Source organism: Gallus gallus, chromosome 2, assembly GCF_016699485.2.
Source record: "Gallus gallus isolate bGalGal1 chromosome 2, bGalGal1.mat.broiler.GRCg7b, whole genome shotgun sequence".
NCBI classification, from domain to species: domain Eukaryota; kingdom Metazoa; phylum Chordata; class Aves; order Galliformes; family Phasianidae; genus Gallus; species Gallus gallus.
The window spans coordinates 132,810,984-132,827,767 of NC_052533.1; the positions used below are offsets into that span (position 1 = coordinate 132,810,984).

Consider the following 16,784-nt stretch of genomic DNA (forward strand, 5'->3'; position numbering starts at 1 on the left):
GCAAAATTGTATTTATAGAAATATCATTCAAAGAAAATCTTTGCATTCATTCATTAATATATTTTCTTACTTTCTTTAGAAATAAATACTGTAGGTAAACTATAGATTTTTTAAGAAGTTGTATTTTTCAGTATGAACAGATATCACATACAAAAAATTCACCTTCCTCAACTGTGACAATTCTAAATTACCTCTTCTTACGTCTATGTATAAAGGAGATTATTTTCACAATATTTTCTGCAGATTTACTTATGTGTCTGTTAGACAAGACATACCCAAACCATAAAATTTCCAAAACGAAAACATTATTCTAAAAGATGTAGATTTTTTAAAAAAATATTATTTTTATTTTTTCAGAAAATTGATTGTTCCATTGTATTTCCAGGAGACTATTCAAATTAACTCTTACTAAAATCAGGCAAATGAATCATATTAATTTGCTTCTGTGTTTTAATTTCTTCCTGCACAGCCAAGGTCTTCAAGGAGCTTCAGCAGACACTAACGTAGTGGTAACATTAGTAAAATAATCTTATATATATATATATATATTATATAAACAAAGTCTAATTTCTTAATGTAGTGGAATTCCAGGGTCACAGCCTGAACCAATGGGTGGGCTCTGTGAGTGTGTGAGTGCGGCAGCGCGGCGGTACTAACGGGGGAGGGACACATTCCTCAGCTCGGCTCTGCCTGCGCGCTGCTACCGGGAGGAGTGAGTTGATTCTTTTTGATATCTTTCCCTCGTGTGCCTATTTCTTAAATAAAGGCTTTGTCATTACCTTCATTTGCTCTACATTTTGGCGAGCCAGGCAGCCAAATATCTTTAAAGATACCCAATTATAAGCCTTTTAAAATAATTACCATGACATTTTTGAACAATTTAATGGGATGGTTTGGACGGGGAAAGGCTAGCCCCATAAGTGAAGTTTTGCCAGGGCACATCCCGGGATTCCTAGGATCCCCATATCACGGGATTGCTTGTATTATTGAAAAATGGGGTCCCCTACGGGATGCAGGAAATGTTCAGGAATCCCCAGCCCGCCTGGCTGAGTATTTCAGTAGTCTAAACAAAAACGTACTCACTACACGAGAACGACAGTTAGCTGCCTCCACGGTGGCGTGGCCGCTGCTGATGGCCTTGAACCGGCTAAATATAACTGAAGAGTCTCTCACTGATGAAAATCAACTATTACGTGACCGTGTGGAAGAACTGGAAAGACAGGTTGCAATTTTGAGAGGGAAAAAACCTAACCCTATAATTCCGGTACAAAAAATCCGAAACATCTCTCTAGAAATTACTGGGGATCCTATACAAGAGAGTCCACATGAACTTGACTCAGAAAATGAAAGCACTAAGAAGTCAGATCTTGAGGCTCCACTAGAGCTTGAGCCCTTTGAGATCCGACCAGTTGTAACTCAAAAAACAAAAAAAAAATGCAGGACAGGCCAGCGGGGCTGCCCCCTGACCAGTGGCCCCCTGCCCAGAGCACACTACATGTAACAGCTCGCCCATACACGGCAGCTGAATTAATGGATTTAGTACAACGCTTTAGACAAAAACCGAGAGAGAGTGTGCCAGCATGGTTACTCAGACTATATGACATGGGGGCAGAAAGCGTTGTGGCGAATGGGCCAGAAATCTCAAAACTGGCATCAATTACTACTCACCCGGCCCTCAGGCAAAGACTATATGCGGCTGTGCAACACAATGAAGAAAATCATTCACTGATTGCATGGTTAATGGCCGCATGCCGTGTGACATGGGCGAATAAAACGGACATACCATTAAATACCGGCCTGTGGTCCTCTATGGAGGACTTACAAAATTATCTCCGAGAATTAGGTATGAAGGAGGCAATTTATGAGGACAATTTTGAGAGCCCAGATATGATAAAATTTTCCAAAGGAATGAGGGACCTCATCCTGCAGCAGGCTCCACCACATCAGTATGGAATTTTGGTATCCATACTGAATCCCCTAGTGGCCTCAGAGGCCATTATACAACAGGCCGCCCAATTGGTGGCAGATCTGGGGGAGACAGAGCGCCTGCGCGCCAGACGCAATGTCCGAATGGTGGTGGAAAAGTCGGACATCCATCCGCCACCACGACCTAGGAGACCTGCCCCTAATGTAATTCAATCTGGACCCATCAGGGTCTCAAGAAAACAAATGTTTACCGACCTGATTAGGGCAGGAGTTCAATTTCAAAAGATCGATGGACAGCCTAACCAGGTCTTATTACAACTATGGAAACAGTTACCAAACAGTCAGAGATTCCAACGCTCTCCTAAAAGGGAAGGAGTTAGACTCATAGAACGGATTCCACAAAACACGTGGAATCTAGAAGACTTCATAGTCCCATCAAAAAAACGTAAACCTCCTCAGGTGGCCCGGGCAGCCACAGTTGAGCCATCAAAGGAAAAAGACTTAAGGATTGCACAGCTGATGGCATGACAGGGGAGCCAAAATTCCCCAAGACTAGGGTCTCCAGAGGAGACTGGAGACCCTATGTTGAACTAACGATTCATTGGTCCCGAAAGAATGTACAGCGGGTTATGGCATTAGTAGATACTGGGGCAGAAACATCAATTATATATGGTGACCCAAACCAATTTTCAGGCTCTAAGGCAATGATAGGTGGGTTCGGGGGGCAGATGATCCCCGTAACACAAACATGGTTGAAATTGGGGGTTGGGCGTCTACCACCCCGGGAGTACAAGGTGTCTATCGCCCCAATTCCAGAGTACATATTGGGGATTGATATCCTGTCGGGTTTGACTTTCCAAACCACTGTGGGAGAGTTCAGATTAAGGGAAAGATGTATTAGTATCCGGGCAGTACAGGCAATCATAAGGGGTCATGCAGAAATTGAACCTATTTGTTTGCCACAACCACACCGGATCACAAATACAAAGCAGTATAGACTCCCGGGTGGGCAACAAGAAATTACCAAGACTGTGCAGGAGCTGGAGAGAGTAGGGATTATTAGACCTGCACACAGCCCATACAACTCCCCCATATGGCCAGTCAGGAAACCAGATGGTACGTGGCGAATGACAGTAGACTACAGAGAACTAAATAAAGTCACGCCACCGATCCATGCAGCTGTACCCAACATCGCTTCCCTCATGGATACATTAAGTAGAGAAATAGAAACATACCACTGCGTTCTGGATCTAGCAAATGCATTTTTCAGCATTCCAATTGCTAAGGAGTCCCAAGACCAGTTTGCATTCACGTGGGAGGGCAGGCAGTGGACTTTTCAAGTTCTACCTCAGGGGTATGTGCATTCACCTACTTTTTGTCATAATTTGGTGGCACGTGACTTGGCAAATTGGAATAAACCATCTACTGTCAAAATGTTCCACTACATCGATGATTTGATGTTAACGTCTGACTCAATCGAGGCATTAGAAAAGACAGTACCATCATTAATTACTTATTTACAGGAAAAAGGATGGGCTATAAACCCACAAAAAGTACAAGGACCAGGGCTATCAGTTAAATTCCTGGGTGTTGTCTGGTCAGGTAAGACTAAGGTGTTACCCAGTGCGATCATTGATAAGATCCAAGTGTTCCCAGTTCCTATGAAACCGAAGCAGTTGCAGGAGTTTTTGGGTATATTAGGATATTGGCGATCCTTTATTCCCCACTTAGCACAACTGCTAAAACCCTTATATCGATTAACAAAAAAAGGCCAAGTATGGGATTGGGGTAGAACAGAACAAGAAGCCTTCCAGCAAGCAAAAATAGCTGTTAAGCAGGCCCAGGCACTAGGTATATTTGATCCGACCCTTCCAGCCGAACTAGATGTGCATGTAACCCAAGAAGGGTTTGGCTGGGGGCTGTGGCAGCGCCAGAGTTCTGTTCGAATCCCAATTGGGTTCTGGTCACAGATTTGGCATGGAGCAGAAGAGAGATACAGCATGGTTGAAAAGCAGTTATTGGCTACCTATTCTGCATTGCAGGCAGTAGAACCAATAACTCAGACCGCAGAGGTTATTGTCAAAACAACTTTACCAATTCAGGGGTGGGTAAAAGACCTATCTCACATTCCTAAGACCGGGGTGGCCCAATCACAAACAGTAGCACGCTGGGTTGCCTGTCTTAGCCAAAGAAGCCGCCTGTCATCATCTCCACTGAAGGAAGAACTTCAAAAGATACTTGGGCCAGTAACATATCACAGCGAGACACCTGAGGAAATAGTGGTTACTTGTCCAGAAAAGAGTCCTGTACAGGAGGGAAAATACCCTATCCCAGAAGATGCCTGGTATACAGATGGATCCAGCAGAGGGAACCCAAGTAGGTGGCGAGCTGTCGCATACCATCCCTCAACTGAAACAATATGGTTTGAAGAAGGGGATGGACAAAGTAGCCAGTGGGCTGAGCTACGAGCTGTGTGGATGGTGATAACTCAAGAGCCTGGCAACAGTGCACTAAACATCTGCACAGATAGTTGGGCAGTCTACCGAGGGCTCACGCTCTGGATAGCACAGTGGGCCACTCAGGATTGGACAATCCATGCCCGACCTATCTGGGGCAAAGATATGTGGGTTGATATATGGAACGTGGTTAGGCACAGGACCGTACGAGCATACCACGTCTCTGGACATCAACCCTTGCAGTCACCAGGCAATGATGAAGCTGACACACTGGCTCGAGTCCGATGGTTGGGAAGTACACCATCAGAAGACATAGCTCACTGGCTGCATTGGAAATTACGGCATGCAGGACAGAAAACCATGTGGGCAGCAGCTAAAGCATGGGGGTTGCCCATACAGTTACCAGATATTGTCCAGGCATGTCAGGACTGTGACGCTTGCTCGTGAATGAGACCAAGACCTCTGCCGGAAACTACGGCCCATCTCGCTAGAGGACACAACCCATTACAGTGATGGCAGATCGATTATATAGGTCCCCTTCCTCGATCTGAGGGGGCCAGATATGCCCTAACTTGTGTCGATACAGCGAGTGGACTGATGCAAGCCTATCCTGTAGCAAAGGCAAACCAAGCCTATACCATCAAAGCTCTAACTAGATTGATGGCATCATACGGGACTCCTGAGGTTATTGAGAGTGATCAAGGTACACATTTCACAGGTGCAACTGTGCAGAAGTGGGCTGAAGACAATAACATTGAATGGCGGTTTCACCTGCCCTACAATCCAACAGGAGCAGGCCTAATAGAAAGATACAATGGGATCCTGAAGGCTGCTCTGAAGGCAGATTCACAGTCCTTGCAGGGGTGGACCAAAAGGCTTTATGAAACCCTGCGAGACTTGAATGAGAGACCAAGAGATGGCAGACCCAGTGCTTTAAAAATGCTGCAGACAACTTGGGCCTCCCCACTTAGGATACAAATTACAAGCAAGGACACCTCACTCAAGCCACAAGTTGGCACAATGAATAATCTTCTGCTCCCTGCCCCTGATGACCTAGAGCCCGGGACACACAAGGTAAAATGGCCTTGGAAGGTGCAAGCAGGACCAAAATGGTGTGGTCTCCTTGCACCTTGGGGGAGATTGTTAGAGGTTGGGGGATCAGTAAACCCTTCAGTAATCGGTGTATGGCCAACAGAGGTAATAGTTGACACCCCTGTTTTCATTGCAAGGGGGACATTAATCATGTCCATGTGGCAAATTAGAACCCCCCCTTTGGTACCCGATATAGTGATTCAGTCGCAGATTTCGGGCCAAAGAGTGTGGTATCGAAGGCCAGGACGTGCCCCGATACAGGCAGAGGTGTTGACTCAAGACCGAAATACAGCCTGCATCTTACCGTGGAGGGCGGACCTACCCCTCCTCGTACCTATTAAACATCTGTTTTACTCCCCTTGAGGTTTTAAGTTCACAGGATGGCCAGCAGGAGCAACATCACTCAAACACGCTTATGAGGAAACATCATGACACCCTGTGACGCACTGCTGAACTTTTGGGGACTGGAGAGCATGAATCAGAAGCGCTACTGGTCCTTGAAAAAGATACGCCTCGAGAAAGAACATCAAGTACTGGCCCAACAGAACTGTGAAGGGGACTGCCACTGATTGCCTTTATTGTTTTGACATCCTATATTGCGGTGGGTGTTGTGTATGCGTCGCGATGTGCATTGTGTCTTGGGCCACCAGGTTGCAGGGGCTCACCCCCTACCTGCTCAGTCATTGGTTCATGCTGTGAAGGGGTAGAGTGTAGTGGAATTCCATGGTCACAGCCTGAACCAATGGGTGGGCTCTGTGAGTGTGTGAGTGCGGCGGCGCGGCGGTACGAACGGGGGAGGGACACATTCCTCAGCTCGGCTCTGCCTGCGCGCTGCTACCGGGAGGGGTGAGTCGATTCTTTTTGATATCTTTCCCTCATGTGCCTATTTCTTAAATAAAGGCTTTGTCATTACCTTCATTTGCTCTACACTCAAGAATACTTGTTATACAATTATTCTATATCAAAGAAATATGAAAGTTACACTTCTTTGGCAAGACCATAAATCATATGATTTTCAAATTGAAATACTTTTTAAATAAATAAATATCCTATTATCTTTTGAGCAATCTGTATGTAAGATAATAATTTGTACTATAAACTGTCAAATAAGCCTGCATGTAGGAAGACCATAATTATTCCAGTTTGAAAGACAGTTTTGCATATATTGTATTTTCAGTAGTTACACCTTTTTATTTAAAAAGTATTTTGTTAATAAAATCATTTGACAGATGTTGCATTGTCTGAATTTATCTGAAGAATCTGAATAATAAGAGACAACAGAATTAGTATTGTGATGTTTCAACTTAAGGAATGCCATGTATGTTGGGAATGAAAATAGTGTTTGAGGACATTAGAGGATGACATTCAAAAATGATGCAATTCTACACCTTCTCCATGGAAGTTACAAAACTTCTGTCAGTATTTAAGCACAGCCCTCAATTTTAGTGAAAAACTGATAGCCTGTTCTTCTTACGAGCTTTGGACCAGACACAGAAAGATTTTTAATAGTTATTTTCACACTTAGATAAAAGTCAACTCCAGGTATAGCTTGCTTGTGTATGACAGCAGTTTACTGAGGCTGTGAAGTTGGTTCACTCTGCTACATTTCAGTTCAGGTAGTGAGAGTTCTACTGCTGCTGCTGCTCCTGGGGAAATCACTGCAGCACATGTGATGGCTATGGGAAGCAGGAGAGTGACAGATAACCTTTCTCAACAACATCACTAAATGTCTCTACTGAGTCTGTCTGCATTTACTGTACTTGAGGAATATTCAGGCTGCTTATACTTGAGAAAAGATTCATAGTAGATTTCTAATACTGGACATATCTGAAACTGAAAAGAAAAAGCATAAAATTGCAAGTACTTAATATTTAATCCATCATCAATAAATTAAGAAGCAACAGAAAAGTTCCTTGTTCTCTTTAAATGTAAAGAAGAGGTACAGCTTTTTTGACTTTAACTCATCTAACTTGCCTTGATATTATAAGAAAGATCTGGAAGAAATCCAAGCAGCATAAACATAGTACACAGTGACAGTGAAGTACTTCCAGATGTGATATTAAATCAGGAGGATGTTAAAACTTGCAGTTTGCTTCAAAACACGTGCTGGGGAGAAACTGCAAAGATCTGAAGAGACAAGAAGGTAGGAATGAAGATAACTATAACTCATCTAGTCTGAAGTCTGCTCTGAAAGATTCTTGAAAACAGGACCAGAAAGGAATGGTCCACTGGTGTAACTCATTGTTCTGATAAATTGCCCTGTGAAGTCTTAACTGGTAAGTCTACCAACAGGTTTGAAATAAATGTATCGCTTTCAGAGGAAAATAACAAGGAGGAAACAAGTGAAGACAATATCAAAATGGTACTTTATAAAAAGCGAAAGACTTTTAAAAGTGATGCAAACAAGAAGAGTCTGCTTGATACCATCACACGTAAACACATACTTCTGTGCAGCTCACAATGCAATGTGAGGAATTCTATCCTGGGAAGTATTGAGACTAAAATGTCTAGGAGAAGGAAGTGCCAGCAAAAATGTCCAGTGATGAGTATAATCTATCACAGTAATAAAACAGACTAAAGCATTCTTTGCATACAAAAACACTGTCTGGGAACACAAATGACGTGGCCTACTGAGCTGAAATCAGTCAAGTAATTCAGCTGATGTCAATGCCCCACAGTCTGGTCTTTTGCATGTCAAGGGTTAATACAGTTCTTAAGCATCTAACTTTTATTAGACAAAGCACAATTACACAGGAGCCATGAAAACAAAAAGTAACCTTCCATACTAGCAGAAACAGCAGATCTAAACTTATATAGAAACATTTGCACAGCACTTCATACACCTTAATCAATGAACAAGAGCTCAAAGCAGTCCTCCAACTAGTAAAAAACCAAACAGTCTGCAAGATGCCCTTAATGTCATAGAACTTATCCAACTCAGCCCAAAACAAGGTTGGCATGACCTGGGCCTCTGGGAATGCCTGCCCATGGAGGAACTCCAGGATCTGAGATCCATCTGAGACGAAACTCTAATGACTAGACACACTTTTCCCAATCACTGACAACCCATTCTTCTGCAAGTATTTTTTTTTTTTTTTTGACTCGTTAGTTTTCTTTACATTAACTCATTTAGTGCAAAGATAATAAAAACCCATGAATTCACATAGGTCCAACTGTTGCACAATAATAATGTGTGCATCTTTTCTGTCCAGACCTAAACTAGGAAATTGAAACTGAAGCAAAACAACTATGTAACTATATAACTGCATTGTTTATAGCTTATGTGATTAAATTCAAATACAGTGTATAGTTCTGATCTTCATAGTTCAACCAAGATGTAGATAAAGTGGAATACCTTTAAATAAATACCTTTAAAGAGAACAGAGAAAGAGAAATGTCATTAAGAACTCCTCAGTTTGAGATATAAACTGGAAGAAAGGAGCCTAAGGTAAATACGCAGTTCTACAGCAAATTCAACTAATATAATATATATAATATAATCTATGCCATTTCCATTGATGTTATGCCAGAGATATAAGTAAATTCACACAAGCATCTGATGTTGCTGAAACTGACAACTTTTTGAGTTCCTAATCCTTTGGTTACTGAAACACTCTCTCCATCATCCATTTTCATGACACAAATTTCTATGGGCTTGTCCCCCAAATTAAAATCAATTGGAAGATTTCTAACAAGCTATCAGACATACTGAAGTCTGACACTTGAAGTAAAGATGATACATTTAAAACAATTATTTTTTGTTTACTTCAAAGAGAAGTTGAAATTAGGCTTGATTTTACTGAAAAAGGAATAATTATTTGAGACTACATATGCTGCTATAATAATTACAAATTGACATCTGAAACACAAAAAAAGGTATTTTAAAAATGTTTACAGAGTGTCTGCTGTTTATGTCTTTCCTAGTCAGACAGCAATGTTTAAGGTAGGCATTAAGAAATTATTCTCTGAAAGACTGACAACCAAAATCAAACCAAATTAAACAAACAACAAATTAATTAAAAAGAAAATATGGAGAGGGGAACTACAAGGACAGGTAAAGCAAAGAGAGGGAGATTTAGTCCTTGCAATAGTATGAAAAAATATTATATGTTTCTTGGACAGAAATATGTCATTTGGGTCTGAATCCATTTTCCTTTTTCACTTACTGAATCTTTTTCATACTTCATACTGAGTGGAAAAGTAAAGACAACTTTATCATACAGTCAAGCATGTACCACATTATTCTTGGAAGGGAAGATATGGATTTACATCTATCCTTCAAATCTTGTGGTTGAAAATTAATTTACATTCCAAGTAAGCCTCTGTGATTACCATATTCTTAGGTGTTAGGGAGAAAGGCAGGAATGGGACCAATTAGTCACGCCATCAGGCCTCTGGGAGAAACAAAATATCCACAACCTCCTGCTATTTTGCCTACAGAGTGCTACTCTGTTACCTGTACTGTAAGAAAAACAAAATGTACTAAAAAAACCAAAACAAACAAACAAACAACCCACTACTAGTAGACCTGTTTTTATCATCTTCTATAGATGATAGCAAGTAGGATACTTCAGAATTTTCATATCCAATTCTCTTTCCAACTCCCAAAAAAGAAGCAACTTGGCAAAACCCAGTCCATCTTGCTTCATTTCTAGGTTACCAAAATCTAGTTTTACATATGCTCATGGGAAAGCATCATTTTCAGAGGCTAATTTTTCAGTAAAACTTATTCTGCAGTATTCATCATGGTGTGGGTTTACATACTGGATCATTTGTCCTAACTAGGAGTATATCTTACTTGGACTTTGTTGTTGAATAAAAGCCAAATACTTTGACAGCAATAAAACACAGACAGTTCTTCATGTGTCCTTCTGAAGATATGCAATAACTCTTATCAATGAAGAGTGAGGTAAGTACTAATGGTATTTAGTGATACAGAAGATACTTAATTTTACCTTCAATTATTATGCTGTCTATGAATACAGTGCTAAGTAGTAAATAAGGAGATATATATGTATTTAAATGAGGAGATATATATGTATTTGGTTAGATTTAACTTTTTCATCTCCCTCGGAAGAGGAACAACTTTGTTTTTATAGAAACTTTGTTTCTATAAAATAGATACATAAAATATGAAAGGTGCCAGGAGTTTCCCTTCCAAAGGATAGAAATAAGTAGATAGAATTCTCTATCTAATCTTCTCTGAAGAAATAAGCCCAACTACTATTTACGCAACTGCTCTGATTGCCAGTCTAGATTTTTTTCTTCCTGTGGCTATCACAGGAAGTTATATATGTTTTAATCAGGATATAGTTAATATTGATTTGCCTTCAACTTACATGTAAGCATACTGAAACAGTATAACTAGCAACAGTTTTTAAGTATTATTTTTAGCACTGTAATGGTGTGTCCAGCCACAACATATAAGCATTTTATGTGAACAACTTTATGACCAGAAAGGAGAGAGAGGCTGAGCCGACAAAGTGAAAATTCTGTGTTGAACATAAGGGAGGGATTAGACTGCATAGTCCTTGCTCTTAGGGAAGACACAGCCTGTTTGTGAAGTATTCCACCCAGCATGATGTCACAGAAGAACTATTCTATAGGCAATTATTAGAAATCTCAGAATCAGGTACCTTCGCCATTATGGGAGACTTCAACTTCCCAGGAGTAAATTGGGGATATCCCAGAATTGCTTATTTTGGCAGTATGAAACTCCAGCATGCTGCAGATAACTTCCTGTCAATGTGAACCAACTAGAAAATGTGCCCCGCTGGTACTGGTCTAGAATAGGGAAGATTTTCTAGGTGTGATGACAGTAGGTGGCTTCCTTGGTCACAGTGAGTCTCCTCTAAAAGATGTAAGGGGTCTGTGAGAGCTGGTCACTTTTCAAGAAGCACCTTTTAAAAGTCCATGCACAGGCAAACCCTTTGTGTCACAAGTCAAGCAAGTAGGGCCAGAAGACCAACTTGCCTGAACAGAGAACCTCTCCTGAAGCTAGGGCAGAAAAAGAAAACACATTACCCTTGGAAGCAAGGTCTAGCTTCACAGGGAGAGATACAGAGAGCACAGAGATATTGTTCACATCTGCAGGAAGAAAACAAGTGAGCAGTTGGCTGATGGGTTGGGTCCAAAAGGTTTTGGGCAATGGGATTCCATCATGCTGGTGGCCAGTCGCTACCAGGGTTCTCCAGGGCTCCATTTTGGGGCCAGTTCCCTTTAGGAATTGGACTCGATGATCCTTATGGGTCCTTCCAACTTGGGATGTTCTGTGATTCTGTAAGGCCATTACCTCATTTTGAGTTGATATAGGCCACCATGGCGTCAGACATTTAAAAATAAATAAATAAATAACTTTTTCAAGTAGGTCAACAGGAAGGAAGAGGAGGTTAAAGGAAATCATTGGACTGATACTTGGAGCAGATGGACACCTAAAACACAAGAAGGAGGAAAAGGCAGGGGTCTTGAACATCTTTTTATTTTTGCCTCAGTATTCAAGATAAATGACATATCTCGGTCTATCCAGATTTCAGAGTTGGAGAATAGTTCTGGGAGCAGTAAGTTTCCATTTGTGGTCACTGAAATTGTAAAAGAACCATTATACCAGTCCATGGGGCCTGATGAGATTCATCTCAGAGTGAATGCTGAAGGAATTATTGGACACAATAGCTGAACCCGTTTCAAAAGTTTAACAGTCTTGGTAGTCTGGGGAAGTCCTTGCTGACTGGAAGCTAGCCAGAATTATATCCACCTATGAGAAAAGTATGAGAGAAGATCTGGGAAACTGTAAGTTTAACCTCGGTTCCTGGAAGAGTTATGGAGAAGGCTGTGCTGGCAGTTAAAAAACAAAGGTATTACTACGCATAGCCAACATGACTTCATCAAAGGAATGTCCCACCTCAGCAATTTTCTTTTCTTCTATGATAAGGTCACTTTTTTGGTGGCTGATGTGAAGATGTTGGATGTAATCTTTCAGTAAGGTTTTTGATACCATCCCTCATGGCATTCTTACGATCAAACTGTCTACCTTTGAAGTGAACAGATATAAGCTATACTGGGTGATTAACTGGCTCAATATCAGTACTGAAAATGAATGGGGCTACATGTGGCTAGTGAACAGTCACCAGCTGTGTTCCCCATCATTCAATTCTACGGCTAGCTCTGCTCAACATTTTTATCAATTATCTAGATACAGAAGCAAAATGCATCCACAGCATGCTTGCTAATGATACTGATAAGTGCTGTTGACTCCCTGAAGGGACAGAGGTCTTTCAGAGGGAACTATATATACTGGAGCACTGGACAATTAGTAGCAACACAAAGTTCATCAAAGGTTTCTGCAGCTGGGATGGAGGTACAGGTCAGGAGATGATTGGTTGGAGAGCAGCTCAGGAGAAAGAGATCTGAGGTTGATGATCAACAGCAGGCTCAACTTGAGTCACAGTATGCTTTTGCAGCCAAGAGGGTAAATCACATTTTCGTGTGCCTTAAGCACAGTAATCCAGTCAAAGGAATTGATTCTCTCACTGTATGCAGTGTTGGCGTGGGTTCACCTTGACTGTTGTGTTCAGGATGGTATAGTCCTTCAATGCGTCCAGAGGAAGGCAGCTAAGCTGGTAAAGGGGTTGGAAGACATGTACTATGGGGAGAAGAAGCTGAGAACTCTAGAGTTGTCTTGTCTGGAGAAAAGATGGCTACGAGGTAACTTCATACGCTCTAAAACTTTATGAGGAAAGAGCAACGTATACCATACTAACAGCTAAACTAGTATAAGTTCTCAATTAGTTTTGTATATGTAATGATAGTGATTAATGTTATGTAACATTAGACCAGCAGGATAAAATGTGCTGTTAACAAATTCCATAAAGTTCACTTATACAATTTGAAACTGGCCTAAATTTCCGTCTTCTAAACACTCCCATTGCAACAATCTCTAATTCAGTAAGTGATAAATATATACTTATTTTCAGCTGATACATAATCATCTAAAAACAATCTGAACACATAAATAAGGTATTTTTAGGTGTTTTTTTTTTTTTTTTTTTTGAAAGTGTATCATAACACCTTTTTAACATGCTTTTCTCCTAAACTATATGTTGAAAACAAAACATATATTCATAAAAACTACTATTACTCACTGTTATAAGTGATGTTAAATCCACGTCCTGACATTGAATGGTCAGCTTGAAACTCCAGACGTAAAATATGACCATTACTGGTAAGATGAGAAGGAACTTCAGCACCAGTAAATGTTCCTATTATGGGGGAATCTGGAGAGTCACCATCTTTAACTGCAAGGAAGTCAAACTGAGATTCCAAGTCAAAATCATTAAAAGAAAGATGGATTCGGCTTCCAGGGTCTGAAATTATTGTCCAGATACAATTTAAATTATTCCCATATCCTTCTGGATAATCGGGTGAAAGTACAGTTCCCATTGGTGCAGTGAAATTGGAAAGGCAAGGAACTGAAAAAAAAAAAAAGAGAGAGAGAGAGAGAAAGAAGTTAGACAACAGATGCAAATATTTTAAGAAGCATTTAGTTTATTATAAGACTTTGAATGAGATACTTAAACATGCTTATTATTTCAGCTGAATAATTCAATACTTGTTATGATCTGGAGTGAAGACAGAACAGACAGAACAAAAGTTTTGTTTGTATCTTCTTATTCCTTCTCCTTACATAAAACTACCTCTCAAGCAGAGACTCAGGAACATTCTCTTTGCAATAGAAACCTACACCAGTTCTTACAATACTCATTGTACTTCTTAACCAGTTGTCATCAGTTATAATTTTCATTAGGTAACCGTTTAGATGAACAGACCTGCCATTGAACACACTGAAGAGGCAGAAGGTCTGCTGCCTTTATCAGCTTTTCACACAGAAGCATAAGATATTAACTACTCTCAAAGGGATAACAGAATTGTGTTGCTATTATCAGGACAATGTTTTATATTCAGTCATTCCAATTGAAACATAATAAATTGCAAGGATGAAAATAATTGATCATACTCTGAATATGTTTGATCTGCATTACTTTAGTGAAAAAACACACAATCAGAACCATATGGGTTGCAAGGAGTCTCTGGAAATCACCTAGTCCATCTCTGCTAAATCAGGTTCCTTAGAGTAAGTCACACAGGAAAGTGTCCAGGTGGGTTTTGAGTATCTCCAGAGAAGGAGACTCTGCAAACCCTCTGGGCAGTCTGTTCCAGTACTCTGTCATCCACATGGAAAAGTTCTTTTCAAGGTTCAGATGGAACATTCTGTGTTCCAGTTTGTTCCTCTTGCCCCTTGTCCTGTCACTGGGCAAAGCTGAGAAAAGCCTGACCCCATCCTGTCCTTAAGATATTTGTAAGTGTTGATAAGTTCCCCTCAGGCTAAACAGCCCCAGGACGCTCAGCCTTTCCCAGAAAGGGACATGCTTAAGGCCTCTAATCATCTTTGTCGTCATCTACTGGACTCTCTGCAGTAGTACCCTTTCTTTTTTGAACTGGAGAGCTCAGAACTGGACACAGTACTCCATCTGTGGCTTCACTCAGACAGAGTGTTAAGAAAGAAATTACAGATACTTATTGTAACATTAGCTTACTTATGCAGTATAATGTAAATGATAGAGCTATGATCATTTAAGTACCACATTATGTTCAGATATAATATATGGGAAAAATCTGTAAATAATTTAAATGTCTAATTACAGTTCAGCAACCGCTAATTTAAGAAATAGATCAATTTATCACAGTAGCTGTAAAAAGTGTATTGTACTTAGAAAAATCTATAGATTCCTATTAGAAAGGTAATAATAAAGTATTATGTCATACCATGTAAAGATAATACAATTAAAATTGAAAAAAAAAAAAAAAGGTATTTTTCAGTTCTAGAATTTCTTCTACTGGGAATAGCCTCTAAGGTAATCACCCACTGAACAGAAGCAAATTCATTCTGTCAGCAGAATTATTTACATATTGTTAACCTTGTAATCAATCATGAAAATTATTATTATATATAAAGAAAAATGTTTCAGAATATTATGCATTTCAAAATAGTAACAAAAATTTTGGTACATACAAATACAAATTGGTATGTTTGCAGACCACTGATTGTTTTCTTGGCAAATTATAGATTTCTCTCCAATTAATTCAAATCCAAAATGACACTCAAATCTTAAAACATCTCGATTGGAAAATCCATCTCCTTCTCTGATGCCATACAACGGTGTTCCAGGATCACCACAGCTTTCCTTTTCAATTTCTGTTGAAATAAATAAAGAATTTAATTCTAGAAGAATGAAACAAACTCTCCATGGGTATATGATCACATACAGAACATAAATAACAGTTACTGAAATATGCCACTGAAATGGAATAATATGTTACGGAAATATGCCAATTCTATTCCCTGCTTTATTATGAAGGAAACTCTGCATAAGAATTCTAGAAAAATCAGAGTTCTTTGTGTTTATAGAGTACTTCAAATTGAAAGTGAGTGAGAAAAAACATTTCTACTTAATTTTTTAAATTTTTGGCAAAAATGGTATCAAGCAAAATACCCCTTGCCATAAGGAAACTCTTAAAACTAAAACCAGACAGAAGTACCCCACTGTGTCCAACACTGTTCACATTCCAATACAGCTGAAACTCATAAGCCAACAGGATGGGGAATGAAAAACAAAGGAAAGATTAGCAACATAAAAGAATTGCCCAAATTCAAAGAAGGCAATACATAAATAAATATATATGTACCTGCATACACATTATACACATTCATATGTACAAAAACACTATGTAAATATATGAAGGCATAACTTTTCTACTCTCTAATAAAATTTTATGTCAATTAGTTTAAATGCATTTTTTTTCAGATACAATATTCTTTAGAATTGCATACTTATATCTTTAACTTTCACTGAAAATTGGAAGCACAGAAGGATCTTCTAAAATGCATTTTCATGCATATGCATATGACAAATGCATCAGAGAATTCAGGCTGGAAGAGAGCTGAGGTGGTTTTGATGTTAGGCTCCTGCTCAAAGCAAGTTAAGCTCTCAAGACCAACCAGGTTGCTCAGAGCTTTACCCAAACAGGTATTGATAACGTCCTAGGACGGGAGACTGTTGTAGGCAACCTGTTCCACTGCTTAGCTATCTACACAGGAAAAGCATTTTTCCTTGTATCTACTTTGACCTTTTCTTTCTAACTTAATGTCCACTGTCTCTCATCTTCCTATCACATGTAAATGTTAAGAACCTGGCTCTATTTTTGTGATAATTTCCTCGTAAGTTGATAAAAGGCTCCACTTCTCCAAACTGGACA

The 16,784-nt window shown here is 39.8% G+C and overlaps 1 protein-coding gene across 6 annotated transcripts in view; it reads right to left on the reverse strand.

Annotated features, from left to right (window-relative positions):
* Window positions 1–16,784, reverse strand: part of CSMD3 (CUB and Sushi multiple domains 3) — a 567,558-nt gene that overhangs the window by 208,577 nt on the left and 342,197 nt on the right. For all 6 annotated transcript variants that reach the window (XM_040695846.2, XM_015283035.4, XM_040695845.2 and 3 more), the window contains 2 exons: window positions 15,541–15,723; window positions 13,613–13,939 (listed from right to left, as the gene is read on the reverse strand). In XM_040695846.2, coding sequence (XP_040551780.1) covers window positions 13,613–13,939; window positions 15,541–15,723 — 510 coding nt within the window. The remainder of the gene's footprint in view (window positions 1–13,612; window positions 13,940–15,540; window positions 15,724–16,784) is intronic.